Consider the following 23,831-nt stretch of genomic DNA (forward strand, 5'->3'; position numbering starts at 1 on the left):
CTCCTGCCGATACCATTCTAGCTGTGGAGAAAAATGTGACAGGAAGAGAGCGGAATTTCTCCGAATCCGCAGATTTAACTTAGAACAAACATAAGATTCTGTACAAGTTACAATTTACTTGTCTTGTATTAGATTAACCACAGTTCAAAAAGTATATCTTTCCCATGGGAAGTCACAAGCATTGAACGCTTACAACCAGCACTTCTAGTACTTTCCAGAACAGAATTTTACCTGCTATCATAAATTAATTATACTTCTTGAAGAAAAAGCCTTTGACGTGTGAGTGGAGATTTTTCTTTCCTTAAAAATCTTAACTTCCATTCAAGAATTTGTTTCTCGGAAAAGAGGTGTGCATTCAGAAGTTATAATCAATTCTTAAGCTTTGGTTATAATCAATTTGTCTTATTTTTTGTTGAAACTAGGGTTCAGTGACAAGAGCTCCCTGGTTTAGACCGACGGTGCGCTCTGGTTAAAATTATGATTTACCTTTGGTACTATAATCCTTCCCCCTCCCCGCTCCCCGAACCCTTGAAACAAAGGATTTCAAAATTTAGGTTAAGAAATTCTATTTTAAAATGAAAGTTGAAGTCAATTTGATTAATCCCAGAAGAAACATTTGTTGATTTATAATACTTTTAAGTATTCAAAAGTTTCTATAAGATCTTTTATAAAAAAGTAAAGCAAGAAAATTTGTTTAAATTTTTCTAGAATGATGGTGTGATTTTCTGTAAACTGGATTTGATATTGTCTATAGAATTCCATTAATTTATTCTATATACATAATATAATATTATACAAAAGAGATCTTTAGAAAATTCACAATTCTTATAGAATATCTTCAGAAATATCTTTAGAATCTCTATAGATATATCTATAGAAATATCTATAGAAACTAGTATATGTAAAATTCTATAGAAAATCCCTGCCATAGTTTATAGAAAATTGCGCCGTCATTCTAAAGGAATAAGAAAGAATTTCAGCCTTTGATTTTTTTTTTTATAAAATTCCATTAGGCATTTTCAAAAGGACAAAATTGTTTTTATCTAGTTTTAGTTCCGCTGACCTCATCTAATATTACTGTTTGAAATTTAAACGTTGGTTGATCAAAAATTGTACGAAATCAAATAAAAAAAATCTACCGTAGAGGAAAAAAACGAAATCCCACAGTGCTATACATATGAAATACAATGTATCAATGCTCTCCAATATGAAATATGACATGACTAAACAACGTCCAGAAAGTCTTCTCATTTGTAAGCGTGCAGTATAAGAAACAGAAAGCGGTTATCCGATTTCCGATGATGAAGGAAGCAATAGAACATCATTGGATGAACTGGTCATGTCTATGAATTGCTTTACACGATTCAAGATCCTTCACTCTTCATGTCATTCGCTGGTGTAAAGTTCATTACAGGCAATAGTAGGAAACTATCGGTGCATCAGAGTGCTTACGTATACAATCATAGTTTCTCATATGATAATTAACTCTCACTGAACTGCTGACACATTGCAATGAAAGCTTAATATTGAAGAGGAGTTTTCAGTTCTTTTGCGTATTATACAAGGCAAGACATTTGTGCTATACTTCTAACGGTCAAATTTTAAATTTTCATCTGTTCATTTCTTTTTGTCTTCCATAACAGTGATTCCTTCAGTTTAGAAGTTAATACAAATCTCAGTTACGCAAAGAGTGAGGTTAAATACTCTGGTTTCTTAATTTAAATCTATGCTGAATCTTAACGAGATCAGTGACTGTTGGTGAAAGTGCTGTTTGATGTTGTTAAATTGTTCTTTTATAGTAACCGACCGTGAACCTTAAAACTTATATTTTTAGTGATAAGTGGGTACATGGGGAGAAGGACAGAGGAAAAAAAATTACCCAAGAATTTCTCGAATAATGTAAGCATTTTATTGTTTAATACGTTATATAATCCTTATTTAATAATTAAAATAAATATTTTAAATTGCTAAAGTGTGATTTCTTTCTTTTGATACGTTCATAATGTTTGCCGGTTTACGATAAATATCGCCAGTTTGCGAATCTTTTTAAAAAATTGTCGCAAAAACCACTAATTTGCATTTGCATGATAAGTAACTTTTCATTTGTAAAAGATCGCCAGACAATACCAAGGTGCTTGCGTTAATACGTAAGTAACGTGATATCTTTTGATCTTGTGTTGTATTTTAAGTTGAACAACAATACGAGGTCCCAGTCAACTGTTAGTTCACATTATTTAAGTGTCTGTAAGTTCTTTATTGATAAGTGATAACTTGCCTGCATCAGGAAGTATCTAAGATAGGCTATTAGTTTCTAAGCATCTGATAAATAGATATTTTAAGTCAAGAACGTTTACTCTTTATCCATCTCAGCTTTAAAACAGATAACTTCAATTTTAACTCAAGAAATACTTAAGAAACCATGTATTGTATCCAATCAGCGGGACTATTGCAAAATCTTTTCTCTCTGTACTAGCCGAGTGGTCTCAGACTGGCGGCATCCGAAGCAGTTTTTATGTGGCCCATGAATACGTTTCAATTATGTATTCGCCACAGATTCGGTGTTGTAAAGATTCAAGATTTTATTTGTTTGAAGTCCGAGTTAAGATCCATTATTTCAGTCTATTAATAATGAATGTGAATAACGCACTAGAAAATCTATAAATGGAGCTAATTAATTTAGAGCTTGATATAAATCTTTTTCAAAGATTTGAAGATACAGATTCTGTTAGCTTTTATTTGTACTTTTCTAAAAACAAATAAGCTCAGATACGAAATTTTACACTGGCAATAATCGCTTGGGAATACGTGAATAGCTTTTTTTCACAGTTGAAAATTAATAAGAAAAGAACCTGATTGACAGAAGTGCATCTGCAGTCAGTAATCTAGTGATTTATCTCCAAGGCTATAAAACTTCATCAGAATCGAAACGCTATCTAATATCAAGCTCTAGAAAAAACGTTTCTAATTATTTACATGCAAACATACATATTTTTATTTACGCGCCGAAAAAAAAATTAATAAATAAAAAGAAGAGACGAGGTTGTAATTACTTATTGTCATGTGTTCCCCTTCTTGGAAAATATTTTTTCTGAAAATTTAGAAAGTTTTCGTAATTTGTTTATTCTTAGTTTAAATGAAAGTAAATTATTTAATAGTTAACTAAACATGTTATAATTACTTAAAAGATATGTCAGTTTTGAATTTAATGTTTAGATGCCAATATATTGTAATTACAAAATGCAATCAAGAGATATATCTTGCAGGTACCAAACTTTATATTTCAGATTAGAAAATAAATATAAACTTGAATATTTTTCCCCTTTTGCGATCCTATTAATATTGTGTATGTATGTTTTGATAAATATTAGTTAGCGAGATTTAAACATTATTCAAAATATTTTTCATTTTATTAATAAAATTTTTAATTTTGTTAAAACAAATTCTCACCCGTCAACTGTTTTCAGGTCGGGCATTCGGCTGTTTGAGTTTGAAATGATAATATAGGCACAGCTTTTGTTTCCGTTGAACAGCCTGAGTAAAGAAGAAACATCTTTATCATTTTATTGACGAAAAAGAAATAAGCGAAGAACACGAGGAAACCAGTTTCCCTCTGTGAAACGCACAGAAACCCATACCCATTCGCGTCCAACCCAAAGGAATATGGGATAAAGACAAAGAAACAGTTTTCTTAAAATGCAGAAGTTGTTCTAAGAATATCCCGATAAGAAAATATGGAACTCGGCCCACCGTCACTTTCCCCGATTACATCTCCTGTACACTCACGAGGTTTTGAACCGTAACCGTAGCCATCCACGCCTGATGAATCGCATAACCTAGAAATGCTTGAGCGATTCGCGAAATTTCTAAACGTTGCGCGAGTTGTTTTTCCGCTTCTGAAAGGCAGAAAAGGCGAAGTCTTTAGCTGTCCAAACACGTTGGATGAAGTTGACTTCTTGTTTCTTTTAATGCATATGTAAATAGATTCAAAATTCTCACGAGGTTTGAATTCCTTAGCAGTGATGGGTTAGTTATAGATATGTGCGGGAAATGTGTGATGTTTAACCTCTCATTTGTAAAAAATTATGGTTAAGCGAAGTAATGCTTAAACATATCATTTTACGTCGATCAATATGACAATAGTAAATTTAAATGATTTGAATGGTCAATGAACAATAAAAGCAATAAATTTTAATGATTTAGGAATGACAATTCATTAAAAGTAAATAAAGTGTGAAATCATTGACATGGTGAAGCCAGCAATATACTCTTATTATCTCTACTCACCTTCCTAATATCATACTTTCATTTATCAGGATAAACTCGCGTATGGTTAGGGTTTCTGAAACGTTTTTCAAGTTGCGGTCTTATTCATAATTAGAATATTCTGCGGACCACCATATCCTTAAAAAGCAAGTTTATTAACATACGTTATTTACATGATATTTGTATTTAAAAAATAAATTTAAATTAATTTGATTTTAAATTCGTAATAATCAATTAAGTTAATAAAGGAAAATTAATATTTTTAATAATTCAACGCTATTAGAGTTTGAGATAATCTTTATCATGAATTAAAAGTTAAATAAATGTTCATAATCATGTTAATGAATGGATTCTTGAACAGTTGTTCTACGTTTGCATGTAGCTGGTAAGTTTAAGTCTGAAATCGGGACATACATCAAGTCGATTTCGGTCATTTGTTACTTCCTTGTACGAAGTAAAGGATGTATTGTCATCGCGAAAAATTGCGGGATCATATTTCAACAGAAATATCCATTTTGACCGCTCCCGAATCCATTTGAATGATTTCTTTGCGTGACATCTATACAGACAGATAGAATAAAAAACACTTTTTTCCAAAACAGATAATAAAATGGATTCAAAACGAATTCTTTCCTGATGTTTGTACGTACGTAACCTTACTTTGTTTGTTCAAATTCCCTACAGTACCTTCTTTAATTCACTATGCAACCCCAATGTCTTTCACTGACATTCTATTTGATAATATTACAGGTTTCCTTAATTGACAAAAAAGCGAATTATTTCTCATTTCAAAATAGAACTAGTATATTTTCTCAAACATTAACTTCTTCTATTCAAAACACCCCTTAACCTATAACTGATTTAGAAATACCAAAAGAGACTCTTACCATATGCTGCTCAATTGTAAACATCTTTCGACATTTCAGGTTTTTAGAACTTCTTTCGCTTGACATTTTTACTCAATTTAAGGCATACTGTTATAAGAATGGTTTTAGTTAAATTTATAAGGCAAATAAACATATTTTGTGCTAAATAGGCATAAACACTTAGATTTAGAATACTTCTTTTTAATCAGATGTAAGACATGAATTTCATTCATGATATGGGCTTTCTATTGATTTATTTGATTATACGCTAAAAGAAAATTTTTACTTTATACAAGTTCAAGTTTTAACGAAATAGAAATAAAAACCACGATACATTTTGCTGTTTTTAAGAAAAGGAACTTTGATATACTTCTGGAAATGTAAATGCTTCTAGAGTTTTCTTTTCCATAACATTGATTTGGATTAGTTTATTAATTTAAAAAATTCTCTTATCAGCTAATATATTTTCTTGAACAAAACATTGTCAAGATTGTGGCACAGTATAACTCTTACGAATATGCATACCTATACCGCCATATACTCATTACCGATTGAACCAAAGAAAGAGGCAGATATTTTACTCCAATCTACATTAAATTAAAAAATATTTAAACTTTCATACATTCCCGAGTATGAACAAAAAATTTGTTTGCATATATTAGATAAAGCTTTTATGAATGATATTTGAAGTAATGCTTAGAACTTCATAAAAGTGAGCATTCACTATGTTAATGCACATATCATCAGTTATTTACATTAATGAATGTAATATCATCATTCATTACATATACTATATGCATATATATTTATTTAATTGTCTTACTGCTGAGTAATTAACTATTGGGAGAAAGAGGTCCATATCTTACACTATTTAATTCACATTGAATAAATTTTCTCAAGACCCGCATTGAACCACATTGAACATTATTAAATTCGTCAAAGCTCTTTTATTTCTGCATTTTCACACTTACGACACATTTTAAAAGTAACTACTGATTACCATTTTAGGCACCGGTATCGTAACTCAATGTAACACTACACCATAACTCAATTTTTCTACTAGTTACAATTTTATACATTCAAGAAGTAGATCTAAGACTTGATCATTTTTCTAAGTTCTAGAAAATTGCTTCAATTGAGAACATACAATTGACTTGTGATTTTAATAGACTTACATGCATTAACGATGTCAACGTTTCTTCGTTTTTGTAAGATTTCGCATCAAACCATCTCGCATTCGAATGTGGTGTAACAGATCCCTTTTCTTTTAAACACTTGTAAACAATGGATGCAATTTCTAAGAGGAGAAGTATTATGCTGTTTCAAAACATCATCATCAGTATTTTTTGACAGCTGCTACATTTAAAAAAAAAGTTTAATGAGATTCTCTTCAAATTCTGTTTTACTTTAAAAATATCCGAACATTCAATACAATATATAACAAGTAAAGTCTCATGATGTTTTAAATTGTCATGCTCAATATTTTTTACCATGATTTACATTTAAAAATAACTTTATAAGTTTTCATATCCTTTTTACATGAAAAGAACTTGTGATTATTCACTACAAATTCTACAACGAGAAGGTTCGCGACTTTTCAAACTATCAACTTCATTAAATTTCTTAGGACATACACTACAACTGAATATTCTTTCATGAGATTTCAAATGTCTCTTCTGATCCCTCGTTTTCAGGAAACCTTGCAAATATATCACACAAGTAAAACTTCAACAATGAATCGCTTCATGAACTCTTAAATTTTCAACACGAGTGAATCGCTTGATGCATATACTGCATTGAAAACATATAATGCTTAAGAAAATGGTTATAAAAAATAACAATACATTCATTTTACCAAGAAAATGTTCTATTGAAATACATTTATTTATTTAAAAAGAACAAGTTTCTGTATTATACATAAAACATACTTAAAATTTTCATTCATTAGTTGATATCAAGTTAAGAGCAACATCCATTTATTTACATTTGATATACATGTTTGTTTTAAAATTAAAATAAAAATTTCAATATATTTCTATAAAAAATACTACAAAACCAAAGCAGACATAACATCAGTCAAACATAGAAATTTATATAAAATAGCTGTACTTATATCAAAGCATTTTTATAATCTTCATAACATTTAGATTCAAAAAACATGTCATGAAATCAGCGAATAATATTTTTCTGTCTTAAGAATCTATTTTACATTTTAAAAATTTATACATAAAAATACATCTTAACCAATATTTTAAATTCTATTATCAACACTTATCGTAATGCATTCATGTCTTGTTTGTGAAAGGATGGTCTATAATACATCCCTCGCATTTAATTAGATTTTTAATCACTGAATTTAATTCAGTTTTGATAGAGTTTACGAGTTCTTTGAACAGTTTATCATCATCATTTGTTTTATCCGAACAATTATTTTTACATCTGATTTGCAAGGATAAACTAACTTCAAAAATACATTTATATAAAGCATTTTGACACATCAGCAATAAATTCTTTCAGTCTTTTTAAAATATCATAGTCTAATTGTAAATAAGTAGGTTTTAGTTTTAAGGAATATTCATCCTGTTTAAAAACTTGTTGTAAAATGCACTCACCTCCTTTGTTGAAGACTATCAACTCATTGCAAATGAGACTGGCACTTGTATACACAAAATTGAACTGATATATTTTGGAAGAAAATTCTTGCCATATAGGGGGACTCATAACAACGCCGCATGTAGTAGGATACAAGTTTTTGTTTTATTTCGCAAATTCACGTAGTTCACTCCGTTTTCAAACTGAATGAGGGATACAAAATATCCCCAACCAAGAGTTCACTGTATTATCAACTTCGAATTTTTCTTTCCCTTTTCTCGATTATCAGGCATGAAGATATATTCAGGAGCAGATTTCATCTAGTTGACAAGCCAGTCATCCTCTGGAAGTTCCTCCTTCTCATCATCCAATCGCCGTTTTTTAATTTTCGAAATTTTTATATCGCGAAAGGTAAGGCTAATTCTAGACTCTTGAACTTCAGGTTCAGATGGTATTCCATACATCCAATATTGATTCGTTGGTGGTTTTATCACGAGTGATCCATGCTCTAAGTCCACGGTACGTGATGTAAAAGTTAGTCGGGAAAATATCATTCGACGTTTTGCACCTAAATTGATGATAGATATATGACATTCGGATTCAAGACAAACTTTACGCATAGATAGACATTGTCTTTATGCATCTTAGCAAGTCCATCGGGATAGTAATTCAATAAGACAAAATTATATTTTTTGCTTGTCACTGCTTCAACGTCTTCTTTAATATTTAGAACAGACTGCGTCCAAGGTTCTGCACGAATACTCGTTCAGAAGAATTTGTAACTGATTCCTTCCTCACCAATTCCGAGAACTTTTTCCGAGGTTCGAATCCCGCGAACGGGCGGGCTGCAAGGGTATTTTCGTGGTTTTCCCCATGTGTAACGTGTATACGAACCAATTTCCCTTAGAAAGTCCTCCACGAAGGCATCCCTCCTCTTAGGCAGATAGCCCTAGTGTGCTTTGCCATAATTAAATACACACACACACCGAGAACTTTTCTCCATGGTTTCTTACTGGAACTACCGAACTTCTCTGATTGTCATTAATTTGAATATTAATACTTTTAAATTCATAGTTTAAGACTTCTTCTAGCAAAATATCAGCTTCCTTTCGTGAATAAAATTCTTCGTATAATTCCAAATTTAACTCTGCGTCACTTAAATCTATCATATTCGCTTTATCATTCAGTGACAATTCTAAATGAAATAGAAATACGTAGCTTTCTTAAATAGTAGGACTTATCTAAAACTACATTAACGAAATGATTTCTTCACTCTGATGAAATAGCAAAAAGTGTGCATTTGTTTCGTTCGCATATGGGTAAAATTAAACTCATGTTATCATAAAAGACTAAGTGCTGCATCGGAAAAGTGCATGATTGCGTTATCATGATATGATAAGGGTATTGGAAAATTCGTTCTGAAATCCTGATAATCGCTGAAAACGTATTTGGAAGTGTTACGAAGCGAATAACGATACTAATGCGTAGTTCGAAAGGCTAGTAATAACTTGACTATTCTTGTTCGAACTATATTTTGTTTAAACGAGTTTGCATCAGTGGTAAATTTGATCTTGATTTGGATACAAAAATTTCATGACTATATCTTTCATTTATATTTAATGAAAGCACCAAAATATATCTCAGTAATACACACACATCGCAATGGCGAACCACAGTTACATAATGTAAAAAACACAGAATTCTTTTGGCGCAACAGCGCCCTCTATACTATGAAAAGTTCCAACACACCCCACCTGTGCTCTTTTAAGAGCACATTAAATTTACATATCAATAATATATTTAGATATAATCAAAATCAATATGCACAAATTAATACTGAAAACTACATTGCAAATTAAATACAATACATGAAACAAACATATATATATATAACTTTAAACTTCAAAAGGATAGATTAATTGGACGGGTCTTCGATAAAGTCCTTGAGAAGTACGAATCAAACATGAACGCACATACCCATCCCTACCTTTATAAACTTCTTCTATAATTCCAATAGGCCATAAAAATTTTGATTTCGTCGACCCCTCCAGCAATACAACCTCACCCTTTTTAAGATTCCTTTCAGGAGATGGATTTAGAAAAGTATGCGCAGACCGTAATTCGAGGAGATACTTCTCCTTCCACTTTTTCCAAATTTGTTTCAAAAGATTAGTTTGATACAGTTTTCTCCTAGTCAAAGTCTGCCTGTTCAATGGTTCATTCCTGAAAAGGTCGGCAAAATGTACAGGATAAGAAATATTTTCTTGCCCTGGAAACAAGAAATGGGCAGGTGTAAGAGCTTCTGGCTCTTTTATTTCATTATGGACATAAGTAAGAGGTCTATGATTTAAAACCAACTCAATTTCTGATAGAATAGTCATCATTTCCTCAAAGTTAAGAAGAGCCCTTCCGAGAACCTTTCTCAAAGGATCTTTGATACTTTTCATAAGCCTTTCATAAAAACCACCCCACCAAGGCGCGTGAGGCGCAATATATTGCCAAGTTATGCCGTTTATTGATATGAAATATTTTAATTTTGAATCTATTATAATTTTTGCAAATTCTTTAAGAATTTCATTAGTGGCTCTAAAGCTCTTAGCATTGTCGGAAATGATAACTTTACAATTTCCTCTCCTAGCTAAAAATCTCCTTAATGACAAAATAAAATTTTTTGTTGACATATTTGTGATTAATTCTATGTGCACAGCTCTAGTAACACTGCATGTAAATAATGTTATGTAAGCCTTTTGAGGCGTATCCTTTCCTGATTTTATTAAAACTGGGCCAGTGAAATCTATGCCAGTTACAGTAAAAGGAGGGTTTTCAGTAATTCTACATTTAGGTAGTTGACTAGTTATTTGTTTAGCTGGTTTCAACTTATACTTTCGACAAATTAGGCAGTTACCTAATACTCTTTCTATAATTTGTCTACCTCGTGGAATCCAAAATCTAGACCTAATTTTGGCTAGCGTAAATGTAACTCCACCATGAAAAATTTTATTATGTTCTCGAATAATAATTAACTCTGTAAATTTAGACTGCTTAGGAAGAAGTATAGGATGAGCTTCCTCCTCCTTTGTAAACGCTCCTTGTTCTAACCTTCCTTTTATGCGCAATACACCATAACTGTCGAGAAATGGGGCTAAATTCGAAAGTGGTGAGTTTTTAGGAATCGATTTACCATTTTTAAGGGGCTGGCTGCATGGGTGTTTTCGTGGTTTTCCCCATGTGTAACGTGTATACGAGCCAGTTTCCCTTAGAAAGTCCTCCACGAAAGGCATCCCTCCTCTTAGGCAGATAGCCCTAGTGTGCTTTGCCATAATTAAATACACCACCACCACACCATTTTTAAGGTTCTGTAATTCTAAGTTGAACTCTATGTTTTGCTCATGTTTTATCCACTCTATTTCAGCATTTTGAAGTTCTGCTGTGAGGGGACCTGCAATCGTTTGTCGTTTTTGAAGTTTATTAACAAACCGTTTAACTAGTGCAGTTACTCTTAGTACTTTTAACAAACAACTATGTTTCCTTAAATCTAAAATAAATTTCGAATTTTCTACCAAACAGTTATTTTGCACTGTACTTTCAAATTCTTTTTTTAGCTCTAAGTCTACGTCTGTAGATTTTAAGTTCTCTCTTTCAGTAGGCCAGTATTCAGGTGATTGGCTTAGCCACGGTGGACCGTTCCACCAAAGATGGTTTGTAGCTAAATTTGCTGCAGAAATTCCTCTGGACAAGATATCTGCAGGGTTATCCATACCAGGGCAATGAGCCCAATTATTGGTATCTGATAAAGATTGAATTTCTTCTATTCTAATTTTTACGAAAGTTTTGTATTTACTAGCTTGTCCCTTAATCCAACATAATGTAATCATCGAGTCTGTCCAAAAATAACTAGAAGTATTAAATTTAAGACATTTACTTACTTGATGGACTAATCTTGCGGACAATAAAGCTCCCATTATTCCCATTAATTCCAGTCTTGGTAATGTAAGACTTTTCAGAGGAGCTACACGACTTTTAGAACAAATAAAACTGATACTTATCCTCCCATATTCAGATATAGCTCTTAAATACAATACAGTTCCATAGGCTAAAAGAGATGAATCTGAAAAAGAATGAATTTCAAATGAAATAAATTTACAGTTCAAATTTGAAAAATAACATCGAGGAATCTGAAGATCTTCTAAGTGTTCGATTTCACTGCACCACAACTGCCACTTGTGATCCAGTGACGATGGAAGTTTATCATCCCAGTCTATGTCATGACTCCACAGTTCCTGTAGAATGCACTTCAGCTTTATGATGAAAGGCCCAAGAAATCCGATAGGATCATAAATACGACCCACTACTCGAAGAATAAACCTTTTCGAAGCAGTTCCGTTCTTGACAAACTTTGATAATTCTTTCACGTTAAAAGATATACTGTCCGCATCTGGATCCCAAACTAGACCCAACACCTTGGATGGTGAGTCAAGTCCCGTACTTGAGCTCTTTTCCTCATCGATGTCGAACTCAGCATCTTTCCACAGCTTACGCAGTTCCATGGAATTGGTTTTCCATTTTCGTAATATCATGCCACATCTTTTGAGAATCTCTACACTTTCAGTCGTAATTTTCAAAGCCGCTTGCAAGTCTTCTTCGCCTCCAATCAAATCGTCGACATAAAACCATTCTGACAGTAATTTGCAAGTATCAGGAAATTCTTCTTTACATTTATCAAAATGATATTTCAGAGTTGCAGCTAATAAATATGGACTTGGTTTTAGTCCAAATAAAACTCGACTAAAGTTCATTTCTTGATATGAATTAGAACCAATATCATCAGTCCAGAAGAATCTAGTAAATTTTCTATCACTAGGATCGATCAAAATTTGTAGATACGCTTGCTTTATATCCGCTGTGACGGCGATTGTATTTTGTCGAAACTTTAAAATCATTTCAAATAGATTTGGATACAAGTTTAGTCCTTTAAATAAACAGTCATTAATTGAAAGTTGTCCTCCTTCATGAGAAGAACCATCAAACACGATTCGAAGTCGACTAGTAGATTTGTCCTCGCGAATGACAGCGTGGTGGGGTAAGTAGAATGACTGCTCAGAATATGACACTTCAGTATCTGACGACGAATTCTCAATGATACCTTCCCTACGATAATCATCAATTACTTTTTTATAATCCTCATAAAAAGCTGTATCATTTCTAAATCTCCTAACCAGACTATCGAAACGTTTCCGAGCCACTTCTCTATTATTTGCTAATTTCTCCTGCATACCTGGTTTCCACGGAAACTTTACACAATATCTTCCATCTACGAACCCAACAGAATTATTAAATTCATCAAGTATCTCCTGTTCCACTAAAGTCAAACACTCCGCTTCCTTGTTTTCAATACCTAAACTTTCCAGTTCCCAGAAACGCCTGAGTTCAGCTGATACAGTGCTTTGATCACCTAAAACTAAGTTCACAGCAGCCGTTTTACTCATATCACCACAATTTCCCTGCAAGGACCATCCAAGTTCTGTGTTTACAGCTACCAAAGACGTATTTAACCTTTCAAAACCTTTTGTCAACTTCCAATAAAAATCTATACCTATTAACAAGGAAATTTTATTATCATCTGACGCTTGATTAATAACCCCACGTTAAAGTTAATCCCTTGGCTTCCATTTCAGCTCTTGTACGCTCATTCGGCAAATTAATCGCCGCCCTCGAAATTTCATCTGTTTCCAACGCCTGTATTACGACTTCATTTCCATCTAAAATATTTCGCAATCTCACTTCAACTCTGCGACATGTTTGCAACCTAGGATCCTTTGCTCCAAATGAATAAATCTTTAATGTTTCTGACCCTAGACATTTTAATCCCAACTTCATAGATACATTTCTTTTAATAAAACTCTTCTCACTACCGTTATCAAACATTGCAATAACTGTACCTGACGATTTACGACCAACAATTTCTGTCCTAACACACTGCAATAAAATCACATTCCTATCATTTACAACTGAATTCGAAATAGTAGGCTGAATTTCCAATCCCTTTGGTTTTTCTTCTTCCGGTTTTGAATTAGATTTACACTTGCTAGAATTTTCAAATTTAAAACAAATAGCTTTGGCGTGTCTACCAAAGCAGAATGAACACTGTTTAGCATTACATTTTTTCACAAAACAGTTTGTGTTACAACATAACAGACATCTCCTTTCCTTAATTAATTTATCCTTTTTTTGCTGTACAGTCATGTTCTCACATTCAGTCTTACAGTGACCTTGACCACAGAATAAACAAACTTCGGAAGTTTTCGCCATAAATTCTGTTACTGACGCGTGTTGATTATTGCGACTCGGATGAAAGTTTCGTTTCTGATTTCGAAAATTGTTTTGTTTGTGTTGGTTAGAATGAAAATTATTATATGAAGATACATTATTAGAATTAATACGGAATGCCTTTTCTCTTGCACTAATAGCATTGTGTAAAAACTTCATCAATTCCTGTAAATCATGACAATTATTTATATTTTGCTTCGAAAATTCAAGAGTCAATTCTCCTGGCAGATTTTTTAGTATTATGTTAGTCAGTATTGTTGTGTATGTTTCCGATTTGACATTTAATTCCTCTAAACATCTAATTTGAGTTTGGGCTTCAAAATAAAGGTTACGAAGGGCCTGAATGTTAGAAGCATTTTTTACAGGTGCCAGATTTAATAAATTTGACAAGTGAGCATTTATTAAAATGTCTCTTTGGCCAAATGTTTCCGAAATTAATTTAACAGCCTGTTTATAATTCTCTGGAGTAATTGAGAATCCTTTAATGCTAGCTAAGGCTTTACCACCTAATAACGACTTTAAATAGCAAAATTTGTCAACCTCAGTTAAATTAAAATTATTATGCACAGAATTCTCAAACTGATTCCAAAAATCTAAATATTCTGAAGGCTCACCATAGAATCGAGGAAGCGAAAGTTTAGGAAGTTTAGTTCTGTTTCCTAAAGTTTTATTTTCTACGTGAACATTTTCTGGATTTACTGTTTGTTCACCTGACTGATATGGAACTTTTCCAATTGATTTACTTTTGTTTTGCAACTTTACTTTAACTGGTATTATTTTTTCGTTATATTCATCTACTGTGTTAATTTCATCCTTAATTTCTTGTTCTTCTTTCAACAATTCATCAATGTCACTATTTAGTATGTTAATAATTTCAATTTTACTATTCAACTGTTCTAAATATGAATCACATACATCTATGTCAATATCTGATTCATTCAAATATATGTTTATTTTTTCTACTAACTTCAATGTTTGTTCACGATGTGTGTCACGCTTAGTTCGAAGCTTAAACAATTTAGCCATTTTCACAGTTTCTAGCAACAAATTTTACCCCTCAAATACTTTAACAATAAATTCTAATTCTAGAATTCTAAGAAAACAAACTGTAATTTTCAACAACAAATCACACTTCAAGCATTAACAACAAATTCTAATTCTAAGAAAGTACAACATTTTCTTATTTTCAAATACCAATGCAAATATTCAGTAAATGCGAAACCTAAAGTTGTAAATTTTTACCAAACAAGATCAACAACATCAAATAACCCTACTACTTCAACAATTACAAAATATTCTATTCAACCAAATTTTCAACAAAACTATTTACTCACCCCACCATTACGATAATTCCCGGCGACAGCACCACATGTTACGAAGCGAATAACGATACTAATGCGTAGTTCGAAAGGCTAGTAATAACTTGACTATTCTTGTTCGAACTATATTTTGTTTAAACGAGTTTGCATCAGTGGTAAATTTGATCTTGATTTGGATACAAAAATTTCATGACTATATCTTTCATTTATATTTAATGAAAGCACCAAAATATATCTCAGTAATACACACACATCGCAATGGCGAACCACAGTTACATAATGTAAAAAACACAGAATTCTTTTGGCGCAACAGCGCCCTCTATACTATGAAAAGTTCCAACAGGAAGTATTGTTATTTTCAGGTTTGGTGTTACATAACCTAAGTGAAGGGTTAATCTTTGATAAGCGTTGTAGTTTTAAAAGAGAAAAATAGCGATTTTTAATTAGGTCTGATTTACCTCCTCTTGATAAAGTTGGATCAAATTTTAATTGCATTCTTCTGCCTATTTGTATTGTTTTTATGTTATGTATTTTTTTATTTCCTTTCTCTGTATTTTCTACCAAACTGGTGAATATTGGTTAAATTTTACATATTCGTGAGGAATTTTGGATTTTATTGGTTATGAAATTCATTTCTTTCGTGTCTTTGTGGATTTTTGTGGAAAACATAAAAATACAAGAAGTTTGACTCCCGTACGACAATTCACTGGGATATTTAATTTCAAAATTTGCAATCTTTAATGTCATTTTCAACTTACCTGGAGAGATCAGTGAATTAAGTTATAATAAATCGAGAAAATAAATTTAAATGAAGTGGGCAAAAAAATTGTATAATTTAATAGGCCGTATAAGGGAGTCATATGATGTCCACATTAGATTTTTAAAATTTGTATTAGTGATGAAAACACTTTCCTAGGCAGATTGACAGAAACTGAAATATAACTTTTAAAGCAATAATGTACTCCTTTTCATTGATAATGAAGCCCAAAAATTAACCTTACCTTCTGCTCAGAATTTCATTTTATCTGCGGTGCCATTAGCCATTAGAGAGTTCAATTAACTGGTCTCTTTCATTAAGAGTTAGTTTGTTATTCTCTAAACTGAAAAGTTAAAGAGCCCGTAAAAATTCACTACATTTTACAACTTGGAAAATAAGTTTGAAATTGTGACTTTTTTGTTTGAAGTTTGAAACTGTGAATTTCGAGAACATATGACATTATATATTTATTTTTAAATAATATTATAATTTTCTACTAAAAAAGATCCTAAGTTTGGAAATGGTGAAAAGTGTCTATGTTTTAGGCAACTAACCCTCAATCAAGCCCTCTCAGACCTCTTTAATTTGTCATGAGCATTGAAAACAGTCAAAGAATTACCTTGTAGACAGAGCTCATTTAGTTTAGTCAGAGCTTGTAGCTAATTTAGCTTTGAAAATCGGGTTAGTTTTCAGATGCACTGCATCCTCTTTCCCTGAATAGCGATAATTTCCATCTTAGTATCAACCTTGAATAGAAATCTGTATGATAACTCGGTCAAAAAATTTGAATGGAATCGAAGAAACTGTTAGTGGATTTGATCTTTAAAGAAAATTAAAGATTTTTCTTTTATGTATTGAATATGGAATTGGAATCCTAACATTCTAAACGTGGGTGATTTTAAGGTTTAGTTACCTTTTTCGTTAAAACTGCAGATATTACGGAAAAAGATTAAAAAAAAAAAAAAAATACAAAAAATACAAAAAGTTTCATTCGGAGATACCCGTACAGTTCGGTATATCTAATTCTCAGACCTCTGGAGGTTTGCTATAGCAGTATAATATACCATTAAGAGTATAGGGGATTGAATGCGACCAAAAGATTCGTTCGGTGTGCTGTCTGGGGTTCATTATAAAGCAATTTGACCGTATAATGGGGTTCGCTATTATCAGTATAAAACTAACAATTAAGTACATAGGGAATTTGACTCGACCAAAAGGTTCGTTCCTTATACCCGGGCGTTCGCTACAGCCGGGTTCGACTGCAATTCCATAACTCTGCAAACTTCCGCCCATTGATAACAGCTGATTAAAAATCCCATGAAAATGGTGATTTCTATGAGGCAGGTGCTAGTTACCAATAACGGAACGAGCAGACGATGCTAAAACTCGTTTCACTGAAACCCTTCTTTATTTTTTCTTTATTCGTAGGCAGCTGGGAAACATTAATAAGGAGGCAAAAATTACCTACTAAATTGCATAGATGTGGACAATTAGAATGGTCCCTTGAATGCAAATAGAAGCTTTTTGTTGTTAGAGTAACGTCTGTTATTAAATAATGAAGAATCTGTATGTATGTGTGTGCGTATGTTCCTCGTTGTATTTCATCGGCTGACGTACCGAATTTTATTTCTTTTTATATTCAATGCGAATTTAACGAATTTTTTATTAACAAACTCAGCTACTTAAAAGCGAGCTAATACTATTCGAAATAAAACACATTGTCACCGATGTGCCAGACAGTTGCCATTCGGAAAAATGTAATAAGATATTTATCTTTCAGTTTTTATCCACACATTCGATTCTTTGAAAATAATGCGCTGCCACTGCCAGAAATAAAATACTTCTATCTTCCATACAGCAGCATGTTGCCGTTCCAAAACGTGTAAGGTATTTAGCGTTTAAATTTAAATGGCCACCGACAGTATTGGATTTGATTAAACAAAAAAGTTTGTTCCAAAAGCCCCCCCTCCTCTTTTTTTTTTTTTTTTTTTTTTTGAGAGAGAGAGAGAGAGACAGAGAAGACACATTAATTGCGTTCTTTTACCGTGTCACACCAAAAACTGAAAAAGAGAATCGTAAAGGATATTGTTATTCCCTTATCCAAACTTATTGTTCCCCGCAGTACTCCGCAGTCGTATCAGCATCAAAATAGTAGCAGATGCAGTGTCTTTCTGCTGCTCAATATGCCAAAATACATTTGATTGGCAATCGGAAGATCCAGAGTTCGTAAAACGGCGTCAGGGTTGAGCTGACGTTTTTTTTCATGTTTGTCTGCTCTAAAATGTCAAAATGATTCTACAAGCAGTAATCGAACTAAAATATGGTGCATTATAATTCGCTACAACCAGAATTTGACTCTTTAAGTGGGAAAAACTGTAAGTAAATTTCTCCTTCCTTACGGCGTGCCTTCGGAATGCAACTGGAAGCTAGTCCGACTAGTAGTCGAGAGTGCCGGAGTTCGAATCTCAGAGAAGGTTTCGCTGGCTAATCAGGTTTTCAGTTTCAAAAGAAGCCTAATGAATATACAAATCGTTGGAAAAAATTCACGTTATATTTAACAAATTTGCCTCGAATAAAACGATATTTTGACTATTACAGACTGTTTTGCATATATCATATTTTATCTTTTTTTTTACTAATTTTACTAACATCGAGAATCGTCTGAAAATTAAGCGAGTCAATTAATTTACGAAGTACAGTAAGAACATAACAAATGAAAAGTAGTCATGGATAAAATACTAATATATAATAAAATATTTCTTTAAAAGGAACTTAGATTCCAATAAGAATACGTAGCAATATTAACATTGCAATATCTAGTAAGATATCTTCAATTCTATTTCCCTGTAGCTTGAACCTCTATCGTTCTTATTGTCGTCTCTGCTACTCCTTAGGTCTCAAATCATAAATAAATAGTTACAGAAGGTGAGTATGCAATTAACTCGAAGGGAATTGGTTGATAGAACGTCTGTTCTTGTTCGCTTCGGCATTCGGTTCTCGTATTAGTCTGCCATAATATTCAACAGTTAACAGGGCAAGGTTAGGCGTGATATTCGGAGATGGTTTGCGAGAGTTCTGGTTAGTAAGATGAAAACAATCTGTAAATGAAGGAATCAAATTTCAAATTTAAAGGAGCTCTTTCTCTGAAAACATGCAAGAAGAGGAAAATTGAATAAATGTTTTTAAAATTTTCAGAACTTAGCGCGAAATATCTTAGTGAAAAATACGGTGCATAAATTTGATGGCTGCGTCATTTTCTTGTGTCTATTACACATCTTGTAGTAAATTTCGAATAAACGTCTAATTCAGAAAGAATCACCACTCCCACAAAACTTCTTCCGGATTCTTAGGTGTGGGTCTTCAATTAATGATGATCCGAAGGTAGAGATGAAAGTCGCCACACCCTTCATGTCTGGAAGATCGTTCATCGCCCGGTCCACACCCGATATCGATTCTTTTCCTCCTGAGAAAGTTATCTGAATTGAAATCTGAATCTTGTTCTCGTTTCTGAACAAGTTAAAAAAAAAGAAAAAAAAAAAAAAAAGGCGGGGGGCGGGAAGAATTAAGCATAGTGGCATTGAGAGATATTAACAGTTTTTAAATAGATGCTAAAAAAAATCCGTGTTTTTCGATTAAAATTGAATAGGTTATAAAAGAAGATGTTGAGTAAAATTTGTGTGAGCTTTGCTTATGCATCTTTAGCGGAGTTATTTTCAAAATTTTGGACCTCTGTAGTACTATCACTAACGCATCTCGCCAAGTATTGCCGTTGTGAAACGTAATAAGATTGTATATTAATCTTCCATGCCGTATCCCAAATAGCGATTTGCTGAACTGCTATTTGATTATGACTAATTTATGGATCATTTAAAGGGAAAAACAAAAATGAAGATGATCATTCCATTTTCCTATTAATTCGCCCCCCCCCCCCCCCCATTTTGCTGCAAACAGATATTTTTACTGAATTTTCAACAGAAATATATGCATACAGTATATGCCTTTATTGGAGAATACTATATTTTTTAATTTCAGTTCTTCAAATAGAGGGATATTTCTTCCCTATATAAAGGAATATTTCTTCTCATTCGGAAATTCGGAAAAAATTCAGACTTCCGTTATTCCTTGCGCATCTATTTTAGTTAAATAAATAATATCTGAAATAGATTTCTTTTTTAGACTTCCTTGTACGAAGTAAAGGAAATACTGTAATCGCGAAAAATTTTGGGTTCCATATTTCAACGGAAATATCCATTTTGTCTATTTTTTTGCACGATGCCTGTAGAGGTGGGCAGAATAACCAACTCTACTTTCCAAAATGGGTTGTTAAATGTATTCGAAGCGGATTTTTAGTGACATCTCTGCGTATTTTCGTACGTATGTATGTGTCTCACATAATTAAAAAACTATTAGCTGTAGGACGTTGAAATTTTTATATGGAACTGGTATTCAAAAAATTCTGAAAAAACTTTTTTTGAAGTGTCAAAACTTCTGTCATCTGTAACTACGAAAAACGCCCTATTTGATCTAGACTCTGTTCCATAATGCTTTTGTCGGCCTGAATCAGCTAGCTATAAGTGAGCTGAAAAAATAGGCAGTGCTTTTCTGTTCAAAATTCCACAGATAATTTTTTATTATTAATCTATCCGATCTCGACTAATATTCACCTCTTCCTATCTGTCGCTCCGGCTTATCTTGGAAATAAACACAAAAGAATCCGCCGTCCAAAAAAGCACCACTCCCTTCAATTGTGTCTCTGGCCAGACCATAGAGCTGTCAGACACCCTCTACTGGCGGCCAATGGAAACGGGGCGTGGCTAACCCTATTCTCCTCGTGTCTTTCCCCGGACTCATTTTCTTCGCCCCCTTTTGTGTGGTAGAAATCCCTTTTGTTGGATCTTTGCGCCCTCTCGTGGTATATTAGGAGAGTAATTTGGTAAGTAGAGAGAAAGGCCGGAGGTAGGTAAGTAACCGAGGATGGTATGATTTGGTTTATGAAAGTTTGGAACAGATGTTTACCTTTCAGAAGAAAGGTGTGACGCCCTTTGTTCAGGATTTGCTTTGTTGCTTTTGGCGTTAGAAGTTAGTGGAGTAATTCTCGGTCTTTGCTTGTGTCGGACAAAATCTTCTAAGTGAAAATAATAACACCTTACTAGATGATTAAAAAAAAGGATATGAAAAGATTCAGATTTTAACGTCGCACTAGAGAGTTTCTTAAGGTTTTTTATGGTATCGCTCAGCTTGCGGTTTACCAATCTGCTCTTGGACTCGCTCCTGCAAGCACAACTTTTTCTGGTCTTTTTAACTTTATTTACGATGTCTTATAACTTAGATATGGTTTTCTTCTCACGTACGTCACAAAAAATTCAACAGTCACAATTTTTTTTTTAAATCACAATTTTTTTAATTAAAAAAGAAGGGAGTGCTATGCATTTTTTTACTTTTTAGTGTGTTAAGTGTTACCATGCATTTTTCTACCGTTTAGTCTTCATTCAGTTTATCATATTGATGTTCATTTTTCTTAACAAAGTGAACTATAGTACTTTTTTTTGTCTTTTTAACTTTATTATGATATATCGCTTTCTTTACACTTATGCCACAATTTCATAGAAGTGTTGCTATTAATTTTTTTCAACCTTATCTCAGTTCATTCTATCGACACATTTTTTTTCTTCTTTTATTAACACCTTGTCTTTTTGACTTCTTTATTAAGCATACCTTTCTTCGCATTAATGCCACTTAAAATTCAAGCGCTAAGGCCCATATTACTTAAAAACAGTATATCTTTAGAACTCTTAATGGCTTTAGAGTCTTAATGGCTGCCATACAGTTTTCAGTTAGTTTTTTATTGTTTTATATATATATTGGGCATGTTTATATTTTGAATTATTATATTAGAATCTATCATTTGATAAAAGATTTTTTAGGACTTTAATGCAAAGTCATATAAATCACTTCAGTTCTCTACTGAACGAAGCATCTATAAAATCTACAAAAGGTGTCTTTAGATGCGACTTCATTCATGATAAATTTAGACTTGTACGTTAATAAATTAAGGACAGTTTCTTAATTTCTCAGAGGGCTAAAGCATGATACTTTTTTGACAAACGTCTTAAAAAAATTGGCGTATACAGGGTGTTTCATATTGAATGGTGAAAAGAAAAAAAAGAAAAAAAAAGAATACCTGTGAAAGCTTTAATTATTGTATTTCTATAAATCAAATTTACGGTGAAACTATGGTTATCCAGGCTTCTATACATGTGTGCTCCACCAATGACATGGCAAACAGCTATGAGGTATTCCAGTTCCTGCCACACGCGTGATAAAGTATATCCTTTGTTAATGATTCGAGCAGTTCAGTTATCCGCTGCTTCAGTTGTTGTGAGTCCTGAGAAATTGAAGCACGAACACATTGTCTTTAACAAAGTTCTATAGGAAAAAATCACGAGAGGTTAGATCTATGTGGATCTCGGTGGCCATCAAAGCAATGGCATATCTTTTGACCCAGTAAAGGCAATCCAGCGATGGGGTAGACTATCGTTCAGGTACTAGTGTACGTTTTTATGCCAATGTGGTGCAGCACCGTCTCGCTAGAGAATGAAGCCGGGAACCTCTTCCTCCAACTGAGGAAACAACCACTCTGATAGTATATCTTGGTAAATGCACACGTTAATCGATTTTTCCACGAAGAAAAAAAGGCCCAAAAACACAGCTGTTGGAAGTTGCGCAGAAAACGTTCACCTTTGAAGAATCACGCTGGGTTCCATTACGCTACGTGGATCTTCAGCGCCCCAAAATTGTAAATCATGGCGCATGCCATAACACATGCCAGAAATGTGAAAAGTCGCTTTATCCTTAAACACAAGTATGTTTGCGAAACCGTCTTTCTACAGGACAGGACAGGAACAAGTACGGGGGCACCATATAATCGCTATGAGCAAAAATGGTATTGCCCCGGTGCATAAATACCTTTCCGTATTTATTGAGAATTAAACAAGATGACATGCAATCATACAGATGTTATACATTTGGATATACATAGCTGCATATTGTTACATTTGGTGATGGTAATTTTCGTAGGTAGGTAAGATGCAATAAAGTTCGTAATAATAAATAGATGCAATATCATGGTATGGAGGTAAGGCACAGATATGAATGAAAACTGAAGGCACGTTAGAAGTGTGTGTTTGGTGGAGATAACAGTGGCACTCTGAAATTATTGCAGAATGAGAGGATTGAAGATTAAGGGTGGCATATATTGAGTCGTTGTCTGTGGAGGTAGTCGATAATGTTCTTTATCTGACTAAATGTTTTTCGGTGCTTAATTAGAAAATCGCCTGAATTTCTACAGTTTATCTTGCAAATTCTCCTGGAAAACTTTATGCAGCGTAGACCGAAGGTTTTAACACATGCACCATCTGAAAATTCTATGGCCGGAATTATAGACGTTTCCGTAACACGCGCCGCACTGTTACATGAGGCACACTGAGTTCAGAACTCGCACTACGCGTCGATTTTGTGGGACTTCGTAAAAACGTTTCACGTATTTTTTCAACCACTTCGGTTTTGGTTTGTTCGTCCCTAGCTGGTTTTCTTACACAAGCAGCCTGTGTTCGGAAACTGCTTCACCCACCGTTCGGTGATGATGTGGTGGTTCTTTACCAAATTTCGAACGATAATGATTTGAAAGTACCATAAACGATGATGGTT

General features: G+C 33.2%; 2 protein-coding genes across 2 annotated transcripts in view; one reads left to right on the plus strand and one right to left on the minus strand.

Annotated features, from left to right (window-relative positions):
- Positions 1-23,831, plus strand: part of LOC118193848 (bicaudal D-related protein homolog) — a 287,866-nt gene that overhangs the window by 191,257 nt on the left and 72,778 nt on the right. The gene's annotated exons all lie outside the window — the stretch shown is intronic.
- On the minus strand, positions 6,071-13,207 carry LOC146999186 (uncharacterized). Its single transcript, XM_085818669.1, has 2 exons — positions 7,742-13,207; positions 6,071-6,485 (listed from the first exon to the last, which is right to left on the minus strand). Exon 1 carries the CDS (start codon positions 13,205-13,207, stop codon positions 9,617-9,619), a length of 3,591 nt encoding a protein of 1,196 aa, XP_085674795.1. The 3' UTR covers positions 6,071-6,485; positions 7,742-9,616.

The sequence above is a fragment of the Stegodyphus dumicola genome, chromosome 1 (genome assembly GCF_044657685.1).
Source record: "Stegodyphus dumicola isolate Sdum_Otavi_A_Nest chromosome 1, ASM4465768v1".
NCBI lineage: Eukaryota > Metazoa > Arthropoda > Arachnida > Araneae > Eresidae > Stegodyphus > Stegodyphus dumicola.